Genomic DNA, 20,231 nt, shown 5'->3' with positions numbered 1-20,231 from the left:
ATCCTCTGCATGGCTCAGCTCTGCTACTACCACAATCCCAGGACCTTCCTGTGCAGCGTGTCAGGATCCTGCAGCAGCCTGTCCCAAGGCTTGGGGTGGCAGGGATGCCTAGGGAGAGCTGGGCTCCTCCCTGGCACAGTGTACCAGCCTCCCAGTCTGCAGCCCAGGTAACTGAGAGTGAAGCTCCTGCAGCAAAGAGTGTGAGAAGAGATGTGCAAGTACTTTCTGCTCCCCTTTTGCCAATGTCAGGTAGCTGCTTGGGGTTGATGCTGGCAAACCCTTGCATTGCAGGTGCCCTTAAGGGACCTCGGGGTCCATCTGGCCTTATGAAGGTGTTGCCAACCTGACAGCACCGGCTCACAGCAAAAACCCCATTGTCTTTTAATTAGTTTCCCACTTCCTGCCATCCCTTCTGTGTGCATGTGTTTGGAGGTGCAAATGCGTGCCCAGGATACTGCTCACATCTTAGATCTTTGATGTTGGTAAGGGAATGTAGGCTGCAATTTTGGCCAGAGAACTTGATTTTAAATTTGTGTTTCATTTCCCAAAGCCCTCCCAGCTAAGCATTGCCTGACCTGGTGCTGACATGCAGGGCATGCCAGGCACAAACGTGGCAGCTACTGCAGCTGCAGCACAGTGTGTGACTGTCCTGTCCTCCTGCAGCCAGGAAAGAGGAGCATGGGATCTAAGTCTGTGCACTAGGACTTCACCAGGAGAACGACAGGAAATGCCCTCTCCTAGAATCAGCAGCCTGGCATGGCTGCAGCACCAACTCCAGCATTCCTACTGCAGTGACCCACTTTACCAGCCTGAGGTGACATGGGCTCCATGGATGACTCCACAGAATCACTCTTTGGTAGGATAAGATCCATTTTCTTCTTCAATTCCAGAATGCTTTTAGTGCTACTGCATGTACAAGATCAGGATTTGGTTATGCTGTGACATCATTGATTCTTGCAAGCTCAGAAAGGATACGGGAAATACTGAATTTCATGTCTATAAAATCCAAGAGCAGCAAAGGAGGAGGAAGAAAATGGGGTTCCAAAGACAGCTCCAGATGAGGCAGAGAAGCACCACTGCAGCAGCTGCAGCCCTGCTTACAGACCAGGTGGTTCTTCAGGTTTATAGTGGTGCAGGAGCTGCAGCAGCCCTGCACGTGGCAGGTGCTGGGGCTGCTGCAAATACCCTGGGAACAGAGAGTTATTTTCCCATGGAACACAGGCGGGGATGAATAGATCTGAAATGCCAAGGCACCAGGTCTTTGCTGCTCACTCACACACAGTGCTGAGAGCCCAAGAGCACCACAGTGGAGATGATCTCCTTCCAACAGCTCTAAGAGCTGCTCCTCTGTGGTGCCTCTAGCAGCACCCCTCTGCCCTTCATGGGAGTGCTGTCAGGGGCTCAGTAAAGGCATTACCTGGAAGGGCAGCACCCAGACCTCTGCCCTTTAAGGGGCTGGGCAAAAGTCTGTGAGGTCAGTGGCTTTTAAGCTAACAATCAAGCCAAAGCAGGTTAATTCCATAAGGCTGCTGCTGGCAAGCTCAGGCTCTGCTTTTGGAGCATAATGCAGGAGCAGCCCAAGCCAGCATTCCTTTCCTCCTCCTCACACCTACTCTCCAACACCGAGAGGAGACATCATCTCCTGTAGCAGCTATTAATAAAGTAGCACAACAGCACTCTGGGAAAGTTCTTTCCCAGTAACACAGAGCACCCCTTCCCATTCCACCTGGTGCTGCTGGGGCCCAAGTGAAACACAGGAATTGTGCAACACCAGGCACTGATGCTGCTTTCAGCTGATGGCATGAACCCTCCTCTGGGACTCCACACACCTCTCCAGCACCCTACCAGCCTTGTCACAAGGGCCCTGAAGCACTGGGCTAGGTGTTCCAGCTCTCCCCAGTGTTGAGGCACGGCTGTTAGGAGCACCACTAGCACCTCTGCATCCAGAAATGGAAAGAATTTTGAGAAGGCACCAAGCTGCTCTGCTACAGTGAATGCAGGCAGGGTCTGGGATGAGCAGCAACCTGCCCTACTGACAGTGATCAAAGAAAGGGGCCTGTGCACCCCTCTGATGGCTGAACTCTTGGCAGCAGGGGCAGATGCCCAAGACCTTGGCTCACACATCCCTTTGCAATAAGCCCTGCTTTAAGCTTCCTGGCTGGAAGCAGCATTCACTGAACCACAGGCTTAAGGTCTGCACTCTTGGTGTAGCTGTCAGTGATTTGGGGGAGAAGGGGAGGACAGCTGGGAGCACCATCAGCCTCTAAAGGCTCCTCATTCCTTCTGCCTCTGAGTCCTCACATTTATATCTGGCACTTTCCAAAGCCAAACCAGCTGCTGGCAAAGATGAGTAGGAGCCACATTAAGCCATAGGGACCACATATGAGATTTTCTGCTAGATAACCACTGGGATACAGAAGAAAACCCCTTGTCTGCTAATGATGCCCCCCAAAGTCCACATCCCTTTTCCCCCTAAGATAAGGTGTTCACTGAAGGGAAATGAGGCTCTGCTCTATTCCCTGTAGCAGCTATTCCCCCTCCCTCAGGCAGACAGTTAAGTGGGAAGCCTCTCATTTGGACACAGCCATTCCCCACTACATCCTCTTCAGTAACCTGTATCTATGTGACAGCCATTTCCTGCTACCTGTCCATCAGCATCACTGTGCTTCTACACCTCCTCCCCCCCACCAAAAGCAGCTACTAGTCCTCCATCTCCCTTCACAGTGACAGGCAACCCTACCTGCTGGTGAAATTCAATTGTGTCAGGCTACTCTTGCTGCTCACAGGGTGAAAACCTGCTTGTATCACTATCCTGTTGCACTTTTGGCTCAGCTACCATTTATGATCTCTATTTAGATCAATACTGTATCTAAAATAATGATGCTTTGGCCAGGAGCTCTCAACATCACTCTAACATTGAAGTCTGAAATGTCTTTATTAATTGAATTTGCTGGGTCCACCACTGTTTGTGAAAAATAACCAGTTTATGAGACCCGCTCACCTCAAGACAAAGCAGGGCACAGTCCTGCTGCAGGGACTTCCATGCTGCAACACAGCAACAGTTTCCATTCTCACAACTCATTATATGGTTGTTGCTTTTTAGGTATGAGCCAGTACGAAGCCAGAAGGAAGGACTTGCAAGGGAGTGGCAGGAAGAAACAGAGATAAGAACATTCATCCAAAGCAAAGAGGTGGAGAGGGGACAATTTTGTTCCCTCAGTGCTGAGGACTGGCTTCAGCTCTACCTATTCATAGCCTGAGCCCACAAGCAAGGTGGGATTTCTCTAATTTCTAAATTAGAGTAGCATTTTTAATCAGAGGAGTATCCTGAGTTCTGCAGTAGGAAGGAACTGCTTAGAGTACATGCTGACTTCTGGAGCTGCAGGGGCAGAACAAACCCCTCTGTCAGAGCAGGAAAAAAAAAGTACAGCTACAAGAAACATGATGATTGGATTCTCTCGCCTCTTTAATGGCTTTAAGATAACAGTGCCAACTCCCCATGTTCTCACAAAATCTCTGTGCTGGTCTTGTGGCAAGATTTGCACTGTTCCATGAGAAGCAGGATCTGCTGTTGTGACTGGTGTTTTCCAAGGCTCCATCCCCACATGCTTGTGCTGAGAGCAGGCAGCATCACTCTGTCAGCAGGGTCTCTGCTGATCCTGGATGGTCAGAAGTCCAGTTCTCCAAGGCAGTGGTTGCAGCAATGTCCAGCTGCTAATCCTTTCAGTTGGGCAGAATATATGCTTGCTATCAAGTGTCCAGCTGGGTGCATACAGCTGTCCTGGCACCAAAGCATCACAGTTTGCTCTGAGCAAACTCCAGTGCAGTAGTCAGGGCTCCCTGAATGCCTTTGGCATTTCCACTGCCCTTTGCCACGATGGGAGAGCCTCCTGCCTTCCCTTCCATCTGTGCACAGACAGCCATAGCCCAGTCAGCAGCAGAGAACGCGGGGAGGCAGCTCTGGGGAAGAGACACAGCCAAGTTATTTGTACTGTGGGGCAGCCTGCAGTCTGTGAATAAAGAAAGGTAACAGCATCCTCTCCTCACCCAGCCTCAGGCAGCCATGACCCTGAGGACCATACAGGCAGAGCTTACATGTTAATGCTGTGTCTTGCCCTGGGCAAACACAGCCTGGAGGATCCAGGGATATCTGTGCCCAGCAGAGACTGAAAGCACATCTGGTCCCACTACAGTCATCTCAGGTCCTGCCCCTGTGTGATTAACCACCAACACTGGGCAAAACCCCAGGAAAAGCCTCCAGCAGGACCTGTTGAGCAGTGGGTCCAGCCCCCCTTGGCAGGCAGGTTCCCCTTGTCTCCACCAGGCTTCTGCTTACCTTGGATACCTGACAGGCACAGAGCACCTCACCCGAAGCCTGAGGGCTGAGCAGCAAGACTGAGGTGCCAGGAGACTTGTCACACAGCTGGTTCACTACTTTCATTAGGATCTAGGAGAGGCAGGGAGAACAGAGGTCAGGCAGCAGCAAAGAAGACCAGCATCCAGCAGAAAATGTGCCCAGCAACTCCCTCTTGCTGTTTGAAGCACCTGAGGTACCACTGGGCCAACAAAGAATGTGGATTACTCACAGAGAGGGAATCAGCTGGGATAGTATCAATGATGACAGGCTGGTTGCAGTATTTTGCTAGCAAGGTTTTTGCCACCTTCTCAGCCTGGAGAGAGAAAAGCAGAGCATTTTGAAGGACTACAGGTGGCACAGGGTGGGCTGCATGGGGATATATCCATGAAATATATATGCAAAAGGAATGCAAGCGCTGCTCTGTAGGACAGATGGGAGATGTTTGATAGCAGAAGTCAAAGTAAGACTAGCAGACTGAAATCTCCATGTGGAGACCTGTACAGCCCCCCTTCCCCAAATGCAAGCAGAGATGAACCCCCATCAAAAGTGGAATAGAGAGTGACTCATTCAGTCCCCGGCCTCTCTCCTAGACCTATACAGTGCCACATGCCTCAGGAAGGCTTTGGTGGCAAGATACTCCTATTTTAAGGGACAATTCTTCCTGAGATGTCTAAGTTACCAGTAAGTATTTCTAATCTGCTTTCAATGTAAATTGGCAGAACACATGTGGGAAGCACAGCAAAATCCATGTAGCTGGAGGAAAGACTCTACCCCATCACTGACTGTAACTTTGTTAAGCCCACTAAGAGGACCATCACATCGCCATGCATAAACAAGGAGGTGATGCCCAATGCCTACTGATGCTGGCCAAAAGTGCTGGTATGAGGGTCTTTTCTCACAGGCAGGGAGACATGGGAATTCTGCAGGTGCTAAAAGCCCAGCCAGTCATTCCCTGTATTTCAGTAAAGGGCCCCATAAACAATGGCCAGCGAAACCAACCCAACACAGGGCCAGTGTTGCACCATGAGTGATTGTATGGGCTTTCTTCTGCCTTCTCAGACTCTAGTGACTGAGTGGCCCTGCAGTGTGACAGAAACATCAGGTCCACTGGTGTGTGCTATCAGCTGGCTGCAAGTCAGTGTGCTGCTGTCTCAGTACCTGCTGCAGCTCCAGCTTCTTGATAGCTGTGTTGGCTGTTCGCTGTAGTGCTTTCAGGATGGTCTGTAGTTCTTTTCTTTGCCACTGTGGCATTGCAGTGCTGGCCACCACCTGCAAGACAATTTTCTCTGTTACACTAAACTGATTCTAAATTCTAAACCTAGACAAGAAGTGCCAGTTCTCTGGGAGGTCAGGCTGCAGCACGGCCTCTTCCCAGACCCTGCTTTAACCAGGTGACCAGGGCAGCCAGTCACTGTGCTGAGCAGCTTTCTCTTCAGTCATCTGCAACACAGCCACCTGGACATTAGCAAAAATCCTTATGACCAAAGAGGCAACAGCAGGTAGAAACCTGCCCTTGCTAGTGACCATGGTAAGAAGTGAACCTGATAGGGAAAGAGTCATGTGTCTCATGTGCCCATGCTGGGCTTTCTGTACAGGAGTGTAACCCTTACTTTGGTCAACTGGCCCACTTCTTTGGAGAGGTTCTGCATCTCAGGAATAGAGGTGATCCTCTGCTTCATTCGTAGGGAGACAGAGTCCACTTCCATAGCCAAGCACTGGCCTACTTCCCGGGCCTGCAGAGATGGAAGGAATGCATGCTTCAAATGCAGCAACAGAAACAGTCCACAGGGATGGAGAAGGCAGGGAGACAGCAGGGTCATGAACACTGAAGTGCTGCTCAGAATCCAGTACAAAGACACCTCCAGATGGTTTAGGAATGACTGTTCCTGCAAGACTCTGAAATACAACATTCCTCTCTAGATTTGCAACCAACACTAGATGGTCACACTCAGGCAGACCAAGCTGTTGAGCTTTAGGTGATATTTATGGTTGAAATTAATGTTTCCTCCAAAATGTGCACCAAAATCATTAGGATTTCATTAGGGAAAACTGGGGAGCTCTGTGGAGCATCTTAGAAATCTTTTTCCATTAGCAAATGCAATCTTGAAACTGCTGACTGAAGAAACAAGAGAAACACCAACACTAAAAGAAACCTCATCAGCCATTGATGCATATTTCCTGAGTTTACCTATCCTGATATATTTCTTATTGCTTTCACCAACAATGCTACTACAAATAATTTTTTTAAAAAAGCTATTACAAGCTTTTTTTACCAGTGACAATCCTTATATTTTGGAGCATTTCCTCTCTACCAGATCTCTGTGCCCAGGATGGTCTTGCAAGACTTTAGAGGAGGACAGCAGAGGACTGCTCTGCCTACCTAGGCTACACAACCCTTGTTTCAAGTAAATCTCTCTGCAGTCTCCCTTGTCTCATTAACACTTGCACAGAGCTCCTCTTAGGGGCTCTCCAGGTCAGCACTTCCAGCCAAGCATGCAGATGTGCCCTGCAGCTTTTTGTTCTTCTGCATGAAGAAAAGCCTCTCTGGGACACAGATGCACAGGGGATGGCCAGCCAAAAAGGAACAGATTTGCAGGGGTGGGCTTTGCCTTTAGTCTTTCCAATTCCAGTGACTATGAGTCACTCTCCTCTGACAGCAGCCTCAAAGGAAGAGGGAAGGCTTATGGGGCACCTGATGCTTCCGAATACTCAAAGGACAGAGTGATCTCACAAACACAATAGTAGGTTGCTTACTTTTTATACAGAACCAGCCAGACCAGAATCACAGTTTAGCAGGAGAAAGACTAAAGACAGGAAGCAAAAGCGCTGTAAGAATGAGGCCAAAACCCTGTAATCATAAAGTGTAAATCCAGCTGTGATAAGCAGGAGGCAAAATCAATGCACGAAGAATTACACCTTAAAATACCTACTGGGGTAGGTACCTATCAGGCTTCCTGATATTTTGTGTAAGTTTTTATCTTGGAAAAGGCAGTCTGAAGGGAGAAATGAAGGTCAAGGAGACAGAGAACTAAGATGGGAGGGAAAGGAGGTGAACAGTGAGGTACAGTAGCAGAGCTGAGTCCAAGGCTGAAGCAGGAAGCCAGATGTGGCACAGCAGGAAGGCTCCAACCAAAGCAGTGGGGAGCTAATTGTCTATGAGGAACCTACAAAGGTTGTTCCTTCTGGCACTGCCTTGACATGGCAGAAATCTCATTTCCCTCTTTCTCACCTCTTTGGCTCGTCCCCCTGTCACTGCAATGACACGGCTAATCCCCTTGACAAGCTGACGCTCGCTGATGATGGCCAGGTCTTCCACTGATCCTGTTTGGAGAAGGTGCCTAGAACATCAGCAGAGAACAGGAAAGAAAGCAAGTTGCTCTTTGCAAACAGAAATCAAGAAGCCTGCTTGCTTTTTCAAAAATTCTGAAGTCCAGCAGCCCTTTGCTAATCCTAATCCCAGTATCTTGAATCCTTTCCCATCCCTAAAATCCTGATGGTACCTTGTCAGGCAAGAGACAGCCGAGTTGAGGCTACCCCAGAGGAACCTCTGTGCTACCTGCCCAGCAGGCTCCAGTCAAATGGTGCAGCCAAGTTCTGTCCTCCTTTCCTCTCCTTCAGCAGTGAGATGAATTGGTGTTTTTCTCCTCTACTCAGCTCCTGTACTCCACCACTCTCTTGTCAGGCCAGCTCACTGTCTGGCCAGTAGACTCCAGACAAAGGACAGTTGTGCAGTCTCAGGACACTGACAACATCCCTTTTCCTTCTTGTTTATTCAATGCTGGATATGAAAACTACAGTGTCTTGGGTTCTGTTACCACAAGCAAGCATTCCAGACATCTTCATAAGAAATTATCATCTCCCATGCACTTTCTTGTTCCAGTACTCCCACAAGAAGATCTCATGGGTAGAAAATTGCTCATTTCCAGCTCTATCTGCTCTAAGGCCAGTTTGTTCCTTCTTTTTTTTTTTTTTTTGGTGTCAGACTATGAAGTAAGGAAAAATGCTGTGCATTTCGTTAAAGTTTGCTCACCCTGGAACTTCCAAAGCTTTGTAAATAGCCCATCCTGTCCTCACAATATTTTTCCAGTGAGGAAACTTAGTTTCACAGAGTCAGGGATGTGAGCTTGTAGTCATGTTTCTACCTCAGCCACCAGTGCCCACACACACGCCTTCTGGCTGCAAGTAAAAGTCACTTACGTCCCACAGCAGAGCTCCACAGAGGTCTGCATTGCAGCCTTGGAGTCACAGGTCAGCACATTCTCCACAGGGACCCCCAGGGACACTATCCTCACTGGATCTGGATACCCCTGACAGAGGAGACAGGGGTCAGCAGCTAACAACATGGTTTTTCAGGGGCACTTACAGACTAACTACATGGTTTCTGCTTCATTTTCCCCCTATTCTAAAGGAGCCCCTGAGTCAGGGGTGGCACTACTTCTCCCTCACAACCAGTCACCAGTGGGTAAAAGAAACAATTGGTGACACGACAAGCTTTGGTCCACAGGCATAAACAGAAAGCCTGTGCATCACCAGTCTCCATGTTTTACAACAGTGTCCTGAGAGCTCATCTCTGTCCTATTTTCCCATCTGAGTTTTGGGAGACAATTCTTTTGCAAAAACATGTTGTGTCAACATCTCGTGTCTCAGATGATTCCTGCTGAAGGAGAAAGCTCATGAAGATGTGTGCTGCCATCGTGTCATACCTCATCCACTGCACGGAGTCCCTGAACTCTCCTTGCCAGTGTGAGGGGAACTTCAGCCATATGCACCACCTCATTTTTCTGGATTAGGTCCTGGACCACTTGTTCCACTTGCTGCAGCTGCTCCACGGTCACATGGCCCTGAGGAAGCAAATCAGCCACATTCAGGAGAAACCTCCTGAGAGATACAGAATGAAGGAGGGAGATCTGGGGCACAGCAACCAGATGACTCAGCTTGGGCACACCACTCTTTCCCTGCATCTCATCTTCTCAGCTTGTAAAAGGGAACTGTGAACATCATGGCCCTCCCACCTTCTCGTCCCATGAGACATAAGGATTTTTGATGCAAGAGCACCAGCCAAAGTCTTCAAAAGAGATACTAGAACGAGTGACAGGTTACCAGAGCCAGCACTCACAAAACTTCACAAATGCTCTCACCTGAATGCCCAGTAGAGACATCAGATATGTGCCACAGCCAAGCACCATCTCTCAAAGACTCCTTTACACTATTTTGTGCCAGTCCATGACCACTGGCCTTGCTAAGTCCTTTCCTTTCTGACCCCCATTCATCCCCTCAGCAAGCCCTGCCCAGGGTCATATCAGTGCAAATGGACACAGTCACGTCCAGAGGACCAAGCTTCATTACTCAGATAAAATGTGACTTGTCTCTAAAGGAGTGATTACGGGGAGAGGGGAAAAATCCCTGGAGAGAAGAGCTGTACTGGAATGCTGGTACTGCTGAGAGCTAGGGAACCGGAGTCACCTTGGTATCAAAGTCGAAGCGCAGGCGCTCTGCTGCCACGTGGGAGCCCCGCTGCTCGGTGCTGTCGCCCAGGACACGGCGGAGCGCGAAGTTCAGCAGGTGGGTGGCAGTGTGGTTCGTCATGCAGGCCAGGCGCTGCACCTGGAAGCACACACCAGCTAGCAGGGAGTGCTGGCTCTCCACAGCTCGGGGGAGCAGGGGATGGCACGAAGAGATAAGGAAAGGGCTCTTATCCCCTGATAGGAGGGGATGGAGGAAAAACAACAGGTAGTACAGCTGTCAGATGAGTTATGTGACAGGGCAGATCTAACTCCTTTTTTCATGGGATCATCTTTGTAAAACATTAAGAGTAGGCTAGACACTTTTGCACAGACCAATGGCTCACAAATTACACAGTCAGTTGTGATATCTCCTTCCCACTGCACCCTATGACAAAGGACAGTCTCAAGAATACAAGGGACAAAGACCTGCTGTGCCCGGGTTACTCAGGACATCACAAGGAAAAGGTTAAGAGCACTAATTTATCACCTCATCCACAAAGAGCTGCACTTGGTCGCCAGCACGCAGGGTTTCCACAGCAGTGACCTCGTGGATCACGTAGCCACCACAGAGATGAACTGACTCTACAGGGAAAAGTACATCCTGAGCAAAGAGACAGAAAAATGAGTCAGGACACAGGGAAAATCCAAATATCTGTGCTATGTACCTGCTCAACCCTACTGGGAAACACAATTCCCACCAATCCCTAAAAGACAGGGATGGGGTGGGAAAAGCAGAGAGAAGCTTACTGCAAACATAACCAAGGTATCTCAGACCTCACCAGTACCCAGCCACTCTCTACACAGTATGCTGAGGCTGCCAGTTTGCAGTGGAGGGGCAGTAACACCATCCAGGCTGACAAATTTTCTTAACAATTGTGCTCATCCATGAAAAAATGAACAACATCTCCCAAGGCATGTCTCTGGCATCCAAGGTACCATTTCTGCCTCACTGGGATGGCAACAAAACTGGACCACCACTATAGCTTGGGAGAAGTGCTGAGCAAGGTACTGTAGCCCTCTGCAAGGCTAAAAAGGCCCAAGGGTGATTATCAAGACTTGGAAATGGGGAAAGGAGAAAAGGTTGCACCCTGTGTAACTTCCCAGAACAGGCTCAAAGCTCTCCCTTTGGCAAGGCTGAAGGAACATGCTGCAGAAGTGGAGGTCCTCCCTGATGCTCTTGGGAGGAATAAGAGGTTTTGCACTGGGTCTCAGGCTGGGGAGCACTTGCAGCTGTCCAGGACTGAACAGAGAGAAGTTACTCAGTTCACAGACTCTCTGATCAATGTTTGCCTTCTCTCAGCATTACAACCCCAGCTGGCAAGAACACAGCACACTGAAGGAAGACCTGAGAAGACTTTAGCCTTCCTCAGCAAGATGAAATTGCAAAGGGCTGTGAGAGACAACCAGAGCAGCAAGAATGCCCTTGTGAAGTTACTGCTGATTCTGCCTTACCCCACCAACTCTGATACTATGCCAAGGGAACTGTCAAGAGTCAGCAGCTTGCAAATTAACACAGTAGAACAACCCATCACTTGGAGAATTCTGCCTGGCCTCAGAACCCATGGCAGCCTTGGGTTAGGCAGGAAAAGGCCTTACCTGCTGTCCTAAACGTATCATGTAGCCTCGGTCAGAGTCCTGCCCTCCCTGCTCTGCATAGAAGTTAGTCCTGTCCAAGATGACACCACAGCGTTGCCCTGCCTCAACCTCCTTATGGAGAGACTGATCTCTGTACAGCATCAGGACAGTGGCCTGGCACGGGCTGAACTCTGTCAGGGGAAGAAGACAGCAGCTGTTAGTGCATACAGCCTGTCAGAATGCAACAGGAAAGGAGGGATCACTTCCCCGTGCCAACCCTGGAAACACCTGGGCTACACTGAAAGTTGGCACTTTGCCTTGGTAGGAGAGGAACGGCTACTGGCAGAAGGGACAAAGGACTGGAACTAAGTCACCCCTCAGTCTCCTAATGACAGAACTGCAGAGTAGCAGCTAAGCAGGCAGGACACCCAATCCAGCTCCACATGAGCCTGGCAGAAGAAAATGTGACACAGACACATCTGCATCTTGCTACACTGCAAGCTTGGCAAACCTGACTGACTTTTATGAAGATGCTGTGGATAGGGGACAGCAGGGATGTCACATTCCTGGGTGCAGCAAGCTTCTAACATGCTCTCCTGTAGGCTCCTTGAACCCAAAGTTGGGCACTGTGGACAAGTGGACCATAAACTGGGTGTGTAATTGGCAGGGCAGAGGGCCCCAGTGAGAATTGCTCAGTAGTTCAATGTTCAACTGATAGTTGTAGTAGTAGTAGTTCAATGTTCAACTCATATTCAGCTATAGAGCTACTTGGTGGCTGATATAATGGACAACACCAGTTAACATCTTCATTAATGACTATCCATGAAAAAATGGGATGTACCCATATCCCACTTAATTGGCAGGGACTGGCTAATACACTGAAGAACTGGACTGTTTTTTGAAGGCATCTGAGCAGTCCACAGAAATGACCTGACAGAAATCTTAGGTGCTCAGGAGCAAGCTGATCACAAGCCAGCAGGGTGCCCTTGCAGCACTGAAGGCTGCCTGCCTGCTGAGCTGTATGAACACAAACATAGCCAACAGTCAAAGAAAGAGGTTATTCATCCCTATTTAGCATTTGGGAGACTGCATCTAGAGTACAGGAAATTCTGGCTGTACATAGAGAAAAAAACCTTTACACACTAAGAGTGATAAAGAACAGGGAACAGATAGGCTGTGAGATTTTTGTCCCTGAAGATACTGAAAACCTCTGAGCAATGTGATCCAACTGTAAAACTGATGTTACTTTTAACAAGAAATTGGACGTCCAGAGATCCCCTTCAACCCAATTATTCCATGATTCAGAAGCTGAGACAGTTCTAGTTTGGGGATTTGAGCCAGTATCACTGCTAGGCTTTTTTCCTCTGTTGTGCTCTTGCTGTAGTATATATAGCTTGCATTGCCTCACTTTCTGCTTAGCGTGGGCTGCCACCAGCACACTGGGTAAAAGGGAGTTGGCTGTACACAGCCTTCTCTAATTGTCTGTGACAGCCACACCACCTCTTGCTCCCTGTGGCTTATCTTCCTGCCTTCCGCAGAGCATCGGCAGCCTCAGTTACCCGAGGTGATGAAAAGGCTGCGCTGGCACCTAGCGGTCTGCCACGGAAACAGCAAGGGCAGGGTTTCACACAACTACCTTTGCATATAATAACCCTTGCGTAATTATCCTTCTTTCTCCCGAGCACACACCCAGAAGCCTAATTGTTGGAGACAGACTTATCTCTAGAAGAAATCAACAGTCCCTGTTTCACCACTGCACCCAGTGGTGCCAACCCAGAGCTCAGCCTTGTCACCAGCCCAGAGCCTTCCTAGGGACATACCAACAGCACTAAGAAATGCACCCAGTTTGGGATGAGGTACACGGGTAGGGAAGAGACGTGGCAGCAAGGTGGACAGGTTTGGACCACGAAGTTGTGCTTGCATGGGGGTTAGGCAGCAGAAGCAGCCATGTGAGGGACTCCAGGAGAGCCTGCTGTGCAGGTGGGCCAGGCACTCACCGTACTGCCCGTGCTGCCCCAGCGTGTACGCGTACTTCGGGGAGTCATCCGTAGCAGGCACGTTGCTGTTCTGCAGCCAAGCCAGCGAGTGCACGTCCAGCTGGGTGTTCCTGTTCCCTGCCTGTCCTTCCTGTGGGCTACCAGCCTTCCGCTGCAGCAGAGCAAAGGCACAGTTAGATGGGAGATCCCTGGGGCAAGCAAACAGGTAACTGGAGCTGTAAGGCTAGGAATGGCTTCTTCCACCTCCATGGAAAAGGCTTGCTCAGATCCAGGCTGATGTAGGCTACTGCTAACTAACCCCCCATCCCTTCTAACCTCACAAGCACAGAATACCACTCCGTGCTAGCCTTGAGCCAGGCCATACCAACTGTTAACACATCCCTCTTGGCACAGCTTCCAGGCCATTAAAGTGCAGGAGAGCAAGGCCTCAAACCAATTACTGCACTAGGGGGTGGTGGTGGTGGGTGGGCAGTGCAAGTATATCAGCAGTACAGAGATCATGGAGATTTTGTAAACTCTTCATAAATAATTTGCTGCTTCAGCTGTCTAAACTGGTTCTACTTTGTGTGAGAAGTTAGACTACATGACTAGCAGAGGACTGTCCTAACCTACATAAATATTTCATAACCTTCACTCCAGCATCATAAAATACCTGAAGAAAAATCACCAACCAATACTTCAGTTCCACATTCAGAAACAAGGGGATTGTGATGACACTGCTATTTCAGACTCCCCCTTCAGGGAGAAGGCATGTAGCCCTGTGGTGCTCTGAAGAGCCTCAGCAGTGAAAGGGATCCTGCTTCCACAGTCACAGGAGATAGGTAAGGCTTTGAATTATTATGACAAGTCTCCCTCTTACCTTTGCATCTTCTAGAACAAGCTCATTAAAAGCAGCTGAATCCAAACTGATTCCCTTCTCTTCAAGCATCAAGTCAATCAGATCCAGAGGGAATCCCAAACTCCCATAGAGAGACCAGGCTACTTCAGCTGTAAGATAAAAAGAAGGTCAAGAACTCAGTGAGAACACAGAAAGCAAAGGCATCTGAAGATTTGTCTGGGTGGGACCAATCTGGGTGTGTGCTTTGGTAACTGGATCCACCTGTATTGTGTGCAACTGTACAGTTAATGGGGAAGAGAAGCCTTGGAGTCCTTCCTGCATGTGACTGAGTATTAATAATGCTCCACAGCCCCCTTCCTGCTAAAATTCAGCGCAGCACATCTAGACAGGCAGCTGCACTGGCTGGGTCCTGTGCTACTCCTCCCAGCTGTGTCTTACAATGACCTCATTGATCAGCCAATAAAACAGCAAGGGAATGCTTCTAACTTGCCTGGTACCTAGTTTGTTGTACTAGAAAACAACTGCAATTTGGAGAAAGAACATCTGCTCCTCTGTCTGGGGCTAGACAGTCACAGAAAATGCAGGGGACGCAAACATCCACCAGTTTTGACTGCAATGCTTGCGAGGACCTGGAGCAAATTGTCTCTAAGTGCAGCTTGTCAGAGGAAGGACACTCACCTGGGAAATTTGTGGAGGGCTCCATCTGCTGCACTGTCCGCTCGATGATGCGCCTCCCACGCTCCAGGGAGGACAGAAATGAGGCCTCGTTCTCATTGATGATATCCTTGATCTGCCCAAGGATCAGAAGGGTTACCCACATTTCAGGGAGTTCCCCAGATCACCTCAGCCCTGCTCAGTCAGCTCAAAGCACATCAACCAGCCTTTCTGTTCTGCACGTATCCATCACAACATGGCTCTGATGCATTATTGAACAGTGCCAAAGTCATTGTGCCTCCTGTCACAATTCCTGTCAAAAAAATATTGACCGTCCATGTGGGGAAAGCTTTAGGTTGACAAATGTTCCCTACTGGGCATTCATATCTGTGACCCAATTACAACTGTATGTCTGGAACAGCCAGAGAAGTTGCTGTCAGTGGAAACAAGCTGGGACTAGCCTTAAATCATCGTTCCACTTTAGACAAAGGGTACCCAGGCGAGGACAGGCTGTACTTGCACTCAACCGAAAAAGCTACTGTAGCTTTTTTAGAGCAAGAGCCGCCTTACACAGCACATGCAGTCCCTGGTAAGGACCTAGTGGACCATATGGAAATCTGCCACAGATACTTGTGCCCAGAACATCTCAGCCTCCTCCGCAGCCACGTTCTGGTGGGTGGACTACGCAAGCTCCTCCAGCTAAGTCCCAAGGGCGGGCTGATTTCTGGGCTTGAGAGCAGTGTCTCACAAAGATAATGAGATAATGAGGGGATTCCACATTGCTCACCTGGTTGGCATTCCTTGTCAGCTCTGGATAAGCATCTCCCTGTGAAAGTGAGCCTCAGTTAGTGACAACACCCTCAGCATCTTCCCCGGGGGATCTCACAGCATGTCACAAACATTATAGAAGTTACTTGCATACACTTACACATGCTTGTGCTGACTGTACCATTGATGACACTAGGCCCCCTCCCTCCCATCCCAAGTGATATGGGGACAAGAAGTTTTTAATGCTGGAATGCATAGCATCACGTACACCTTCGTGGACCCTTCCCAAGATTGACTCCTGACAGTGTGCAGAAAATGGACATAGGGCTGAATAGGATCTGTGATGACCTTTTTCCCCAAAGACAACAGTTTTACTCACCAGCACTTCCACTACGGTAGGCACCAGGGAGGCCAGGAGCCCAGGTGGAGCCTGCAGAACTTCAGAGCAAAAGCGTACAGCCCTGCGCAGGATCCGACGCAGCACCAGTCTGAAAACAGAGCAGGATTCCTCAGGCAGCCTTGTGAGCACCCCTGCCCAGCTGCCACACCAGCATCCCCCAGCTCATCTGGTCTGATTCATCAGCACACGCCAGCTGCTTCCAACACTCTACACTCATCCAAGGGGAAGTCTGCAGATTGGCACCCCTTCCCAGCTCTCATCTTCCTGTCTCCCCAAAAGCTCATGCACTCCCTATCTGGGGCCCACACCAGAACCTCTTCCCTGGCTGTTCATACTCCTTTCTAGACCTAACTTCCTCCACCCCATGTCATTTCCTTATGTCCTTACTCTGCTCCAGAGAAGCCTGGGTAGATGCCATCAGTGATGCACACGCACAGGGCGCGCACGTGATCTGCCACCACGCGGTAGGCCATGTTCACATGCCCAATGTCAGCATTCCCGACCAAACCTTGGTATTTGGGTGCCTTGCAGCCCTAAAAGAGAAAGTAGGGAGACAAGTCAGCAGAAAGTAATGGCTGCAGAAGAAGTTTCAATGCAAGAGGCAGCCAGCTACTCCTGATATCATGTTTTTCAGTAACTTCTGAACCTTGTGCATCTAAGATGTACTCATTAAATCCTTCCACAGCACTACAGACCAAGACTTCCGTACCTAACACAGGTCAGCCAATGCCCTGGCACTGAGAAACTTAAGACACTTTGATGGAAAAATGAATCAGCAGTGCTGATATTCCAGCAGATTTCCAACCTGGAATACTCCCTTTTTTCTAGAACACTGCATTGGACCTGGAAGGACATAACCTCCTGTCTCAAGATACTGCTCAGTAACTGCTCAGAGAAGGCTGTACCATGCTACCCAGCAAGGAACTTTTGTTGAGCTGTGACTCTGAGCAGAAGCACCATCACCTTGTGAATAGCATCCAAGATGGGAGTGAAGAGATCTGTGTCATAGTTGGAACGTTTGTTCTGCAGAACTGTCACCAGCCTTTCCAGACCCATTCCTGTATCCACATGGTGCTGTGGCAAGGGAAGGAGATTCCCATCCATCTCTCTGTCAGCCAGGCAGGAAAAATAAAAGGCAAAAGAGAAGCAAGCATCAGTTCATGGGCAAAAATAAGGAACAGGTGAATCAAAGAGAATGGGGGAAGTGACAGGGGATGGAAACAGTGGGTGATTCAGCATAAGGAAGCTCAGGGACAAGAGCGACAGCAGCCTGCCTTGGCCCTGTCAGGCAGCCAGAATCTGACTATCACATAGTTAGGATAGGCTGCAATGTAAGGAAAAAGGCCTCCTCCTCCAGGCTGTTGCAGACCCCAAGAGATCTCTGGAATGCAGCATTAAGGGGTATTCCCCCTTAATAGGCAGTGAAGGCTGAAGAAGACAGGGAAATAAAACAAAGGGGGCCAAGTGCTGGACAAATCTCCGTAGCTTCTCTCTTGCTCCTGGTTCTGGAAAACAGTGATAAGTCTGAGAATATACACATGATTTTGGAGTCAGGCTAGGGGGAAAGGCTCTGGAATTCAGATGACATGCTTGGTACCTGCTGTACTGCATGAAAACCAAGTTCCAGATCTCCACTACATCAGGGCTACCCTGGTTCACCAGTGCTGCAGCATTTCTGCCACCACCCACGTGGTCATAGTGGATCTCTGTGCAGGGACCACAGGGACCTGTGTCCCCCATCTCCCAGAAGTTATCCTTCAATGGGAAAGGAAGCACATGACTGACAGGAACCCTGGAAAAGCAAATAACAGAGATGGCAGTGCTGAGGCACACACAAACCACACAGCAGCATAGATCACAGAGACAGTTGGAAGAAAGGATTCCTTTCTTCCTATTACAGACTCAATAAGCAAACACGACAGAATTCCTCTACTTCTCTACTTTCTCTGCTGCCTTCTGTTCACACAGAATTACTCTCCTTAGGGATATTAAGTGAGCCAAACCATACAGGACCCTGGTCTCAGCCCAGAATGACAGGCAAACACAGCCTGGCCCCTGCTGACCAAGACAGGCTCTCCACTGGGTTTGCAGAGCACCTTGCTCTTGGAGCAGATACAAGACCTGAACACCATCAGTGGCACAGATATGGCTGCCTTGGGTTCAAAGCCTACATGCAGCCTGGAACAAACTCCCAAAGCACAGCAGTGCTCTCTGGAATGGCTGCACCCTCCCACTGAAGCAGTCGCTGCTTGCTTTCAGAGAATGTACTCTCATGATAGAGAGGAAACAAAGGATTGGAGACCCTGTACTTCATCCAGGCCAGCCAGTTTTAGGCACATACCCACCCCCACTGATACTACCTGAGAATGAACCAAAAGTTCAAGAGACCCAGTGAGCTCAGAGCCCAGCTGACTTTTAACAGCCCAAAGAAACCAGAAACAAAATGGGTTTAAAACACACTCTCTGGCCCCTACAGCTGATCACCTAAAGAGCAAATGCAAAACTGTGGAAAGTGAAATGTCAGCACCTGCTGCTCAGAGCCTCTTCCATAGCACACTTACCCCAGGCGGAGCCACACGTCCCTGCACTCCTCATCTGCCCTCAGCCCCAGCGAGGGGTCTCCACCAAAGTAGGTGACGTAGAGACGATCTTTGGGGATCTCATAGACCTCTGTCAAGAGCTCCCAGGCCATGCTACATGCCTCCTCCTGAGCAGGCAGGGAACATAAATGAAGCACAGTAATTCAGGAAGGGTCTTTAGAATGGGAGTCAAACAACAATGAAGTTAATTTCAGCTGCTTCCTTCCCTAATTTTCAGGTGTATTGCAAAGAAGAGGATGAAGGTCAGGAGCGTGAGACAGGTCACTGCTGCCAGTGGAAAACTGACATTCCTAAAATGTTGTGAGACCTTCACATCTATGTATATCTGTATGCATCTATGTGCTTACTGTCAGCTACATGGACTATCTTATTTCGAAAGAAAAAATGTATTTGCCACGTAAAAAGCCTAGCATCCTTTATCCTTCTTCCCTTTTCAAACTTTCTAGTACTAAGCATCAAATGAACTGGTAACCTCTTTTCACCATATGTGGTCAACACTGGTATTCTCACAGAAAACTTTGATTTTTACATGTTGGTCATAGCTTTGGCAGGCTGAGTGCTTTGAGAGTCTGCAGGACACATTCAGCGACAGAGCCCATGAGCTCACCACCTCTGTTCCAAGCCACAGAGCTCTCAGGAATTAATCTGGATCTTACCAAAACACCTTCTGTACACAGTCCTATGGCACTACAGCACAGCTCTGAATGGCAGGCTGTGTTTTCCCCTAGAAAGGGTTCACTCCTATCACCTCACCTTAAAGTAATCCCCAAAGGACCAGTTCCCCAGCATCTCGAAGAACGTGTGATGGTAAGTATCTCGGCCCACATCCTCCAGATCGTTGTGCTTCCCTCCCGCACGCACACACTTCTGGCTGTTCACCACGCGCCGGTGCTGGGCCAGCTCGCTCCGGGGGTGCACCGTGCCCAGGAAAATGGGCTTGAACTGGAAATGAGAGACACCCGCTGTGGACAGGTGCCACCCAGCGCAGGGGCCTGCGCCGGGGGCTCCTGACACACACAACGGGTCCGGCTGGAGGGGACCACAGTGGGTCATCTGGTCCAACCTCCCTCTTAAGCAAGTTCGTTCCAGAACACACAGCACAGGATTGCGTTCAGATGGTTCTTAACTATGGCCAGCGAGGGAGACTCCCACAGCACTACGGGAGGCGCCCGCCCGGGAGGAGGCGGCGCGGGCAGCCCAAAGCACCGCCGGACATCTCCGTGCTGGGGACACCCCAAGCCGGGCCGCGCTCCTCTCAGACGGGGAAGCGCCGGCGAGGCGGAGGAGGGGAGGTGCGGGAGCGGGGAGAGCACCTGGTTCATGCCCGCGTTGACGAAGAGGAGGCGCGGGTCGCCGCGGGGCCGCACGGGGGCCGAGGGCAGGCGGCGGTGGCCGTGGCGCTCCTCGAAGAAGCGCAGGAAGGCGGCGCGGATCTGCCCCGCCGACGGGCAGGCGGCACGGCCGCGGCGGGGGCTGCAGCGCCAGCGCCACGGCACCTCCAGCAGCAGCCGCCGCCGCAGCCGGGCGGCCGCAGCCAT

The 20,231-nt window shown here is 49.9% G+C and overlaps 1 protein-coding gene and 1 long non-coding RNA gene across 4 annotated transcripts in view; one reads left to right on the top strand and one right to left on the bottom strand.

The window, feature by feature from the left end:
* LOC135297255 (uncharacterized) overlaps positions 1-17,833 on the top strand; it is a 27,874-nt gene extending 10,041 nt beyond the window's left edge. For 2 of the 3 annotated variants that reach the window (XR_010359297.1, XR_010359296.1), the window contains exons 2-3: positions 3,104-14,254; positions 14,359-17,833. This is a non-coding gene — a long non-coding RNA (uncharacterized LOC135297255). Of the gene's footprint in view, positions 1-381; positions 857-3,103; positions 14,255-14,358 lie in introns of those variants that run through there. The other variant, XR_010359295.1, reaches the window with a different exon arrangement.
* AARS2 (alanyl-tRNA synthetase 2, mitochondrial) lies at positions 3,449-20,231 on the bottom strand. Its single transcript, XM_064414580.1, has 22 exons — positions 20,007-20,231; positions 19,447-19,635; positions 18,655-18,800; positions 17,691-17,885; positions 17,057-17,201; positions 16,481-16,626; positions 16,073-16,181; positions 15,713-15,751; positions 14,950-15,061; positions 14,293-14,420; positions 13,434-13,584; positions 11,458-11,627; positions 10,349-10,462; positions 9,821-9,961; positions 9,061-9,198; positions 8,555-8,664; positions 7,587-7,695; positions 5,968-6,090; positions 5,516-5,626; positions 4,587-4,670; positions 4,337-4,447; positions 3,449-3,960 (listed from the first exon to the last, which is right to left on the bottom strand). Exons 1-22 carry the CDS (start codon positions 20,229-20,231, stop codon positions 3,796-3,798), a joined length of 2,961 nt encoding a protein of 986 aa, XP_064270650.1. The 3' UTR covers positions 3,449-3,795.

The sequence above is a fragment of the Passer domesticus genome, chromosome 3 (assembly GCF_036417665.1).
Source record: "Passer domesticus isolate bPasDom1 chromosome 3, bPasDom1.hap1, whole genome shotgun sequence".
NCBI classification, from domain to species: Eukaryota; Metazoa; Chordata; class Aves; order Passeriformes; family Passeridae; genus Passer; species Passer domesticus.
The sequence above is the reverse complement of the archived record's forward strand: the minus strand, read 5'-3'. Positions and strand labels throughout refer to the sequence as shown.

Coding starts and splice junctions, on each gene's coding strand:
- AARS2 (XM_064414580.1), bottom strand. CDS start 20,231: ATGGCTGCGGCCGCCCGGCTGCGGCGGCGGCTGCTGCTGGAGGTGCCG. Junction 9,199..9,820: donor GCTTCGACTTTGATACCAAG/GTGACTCCGGTT, acceptor TTGCTTCCTCAG/GGCCATGTGACCGTGGAGCA. Junction 5,627..5,967: donor AAGTGGGCCAGTTGACCAAA/GTAAGGGTTACA, acceptor ATTGTCTTGCAG/GTGGTGGCCAGCACTGCAAT.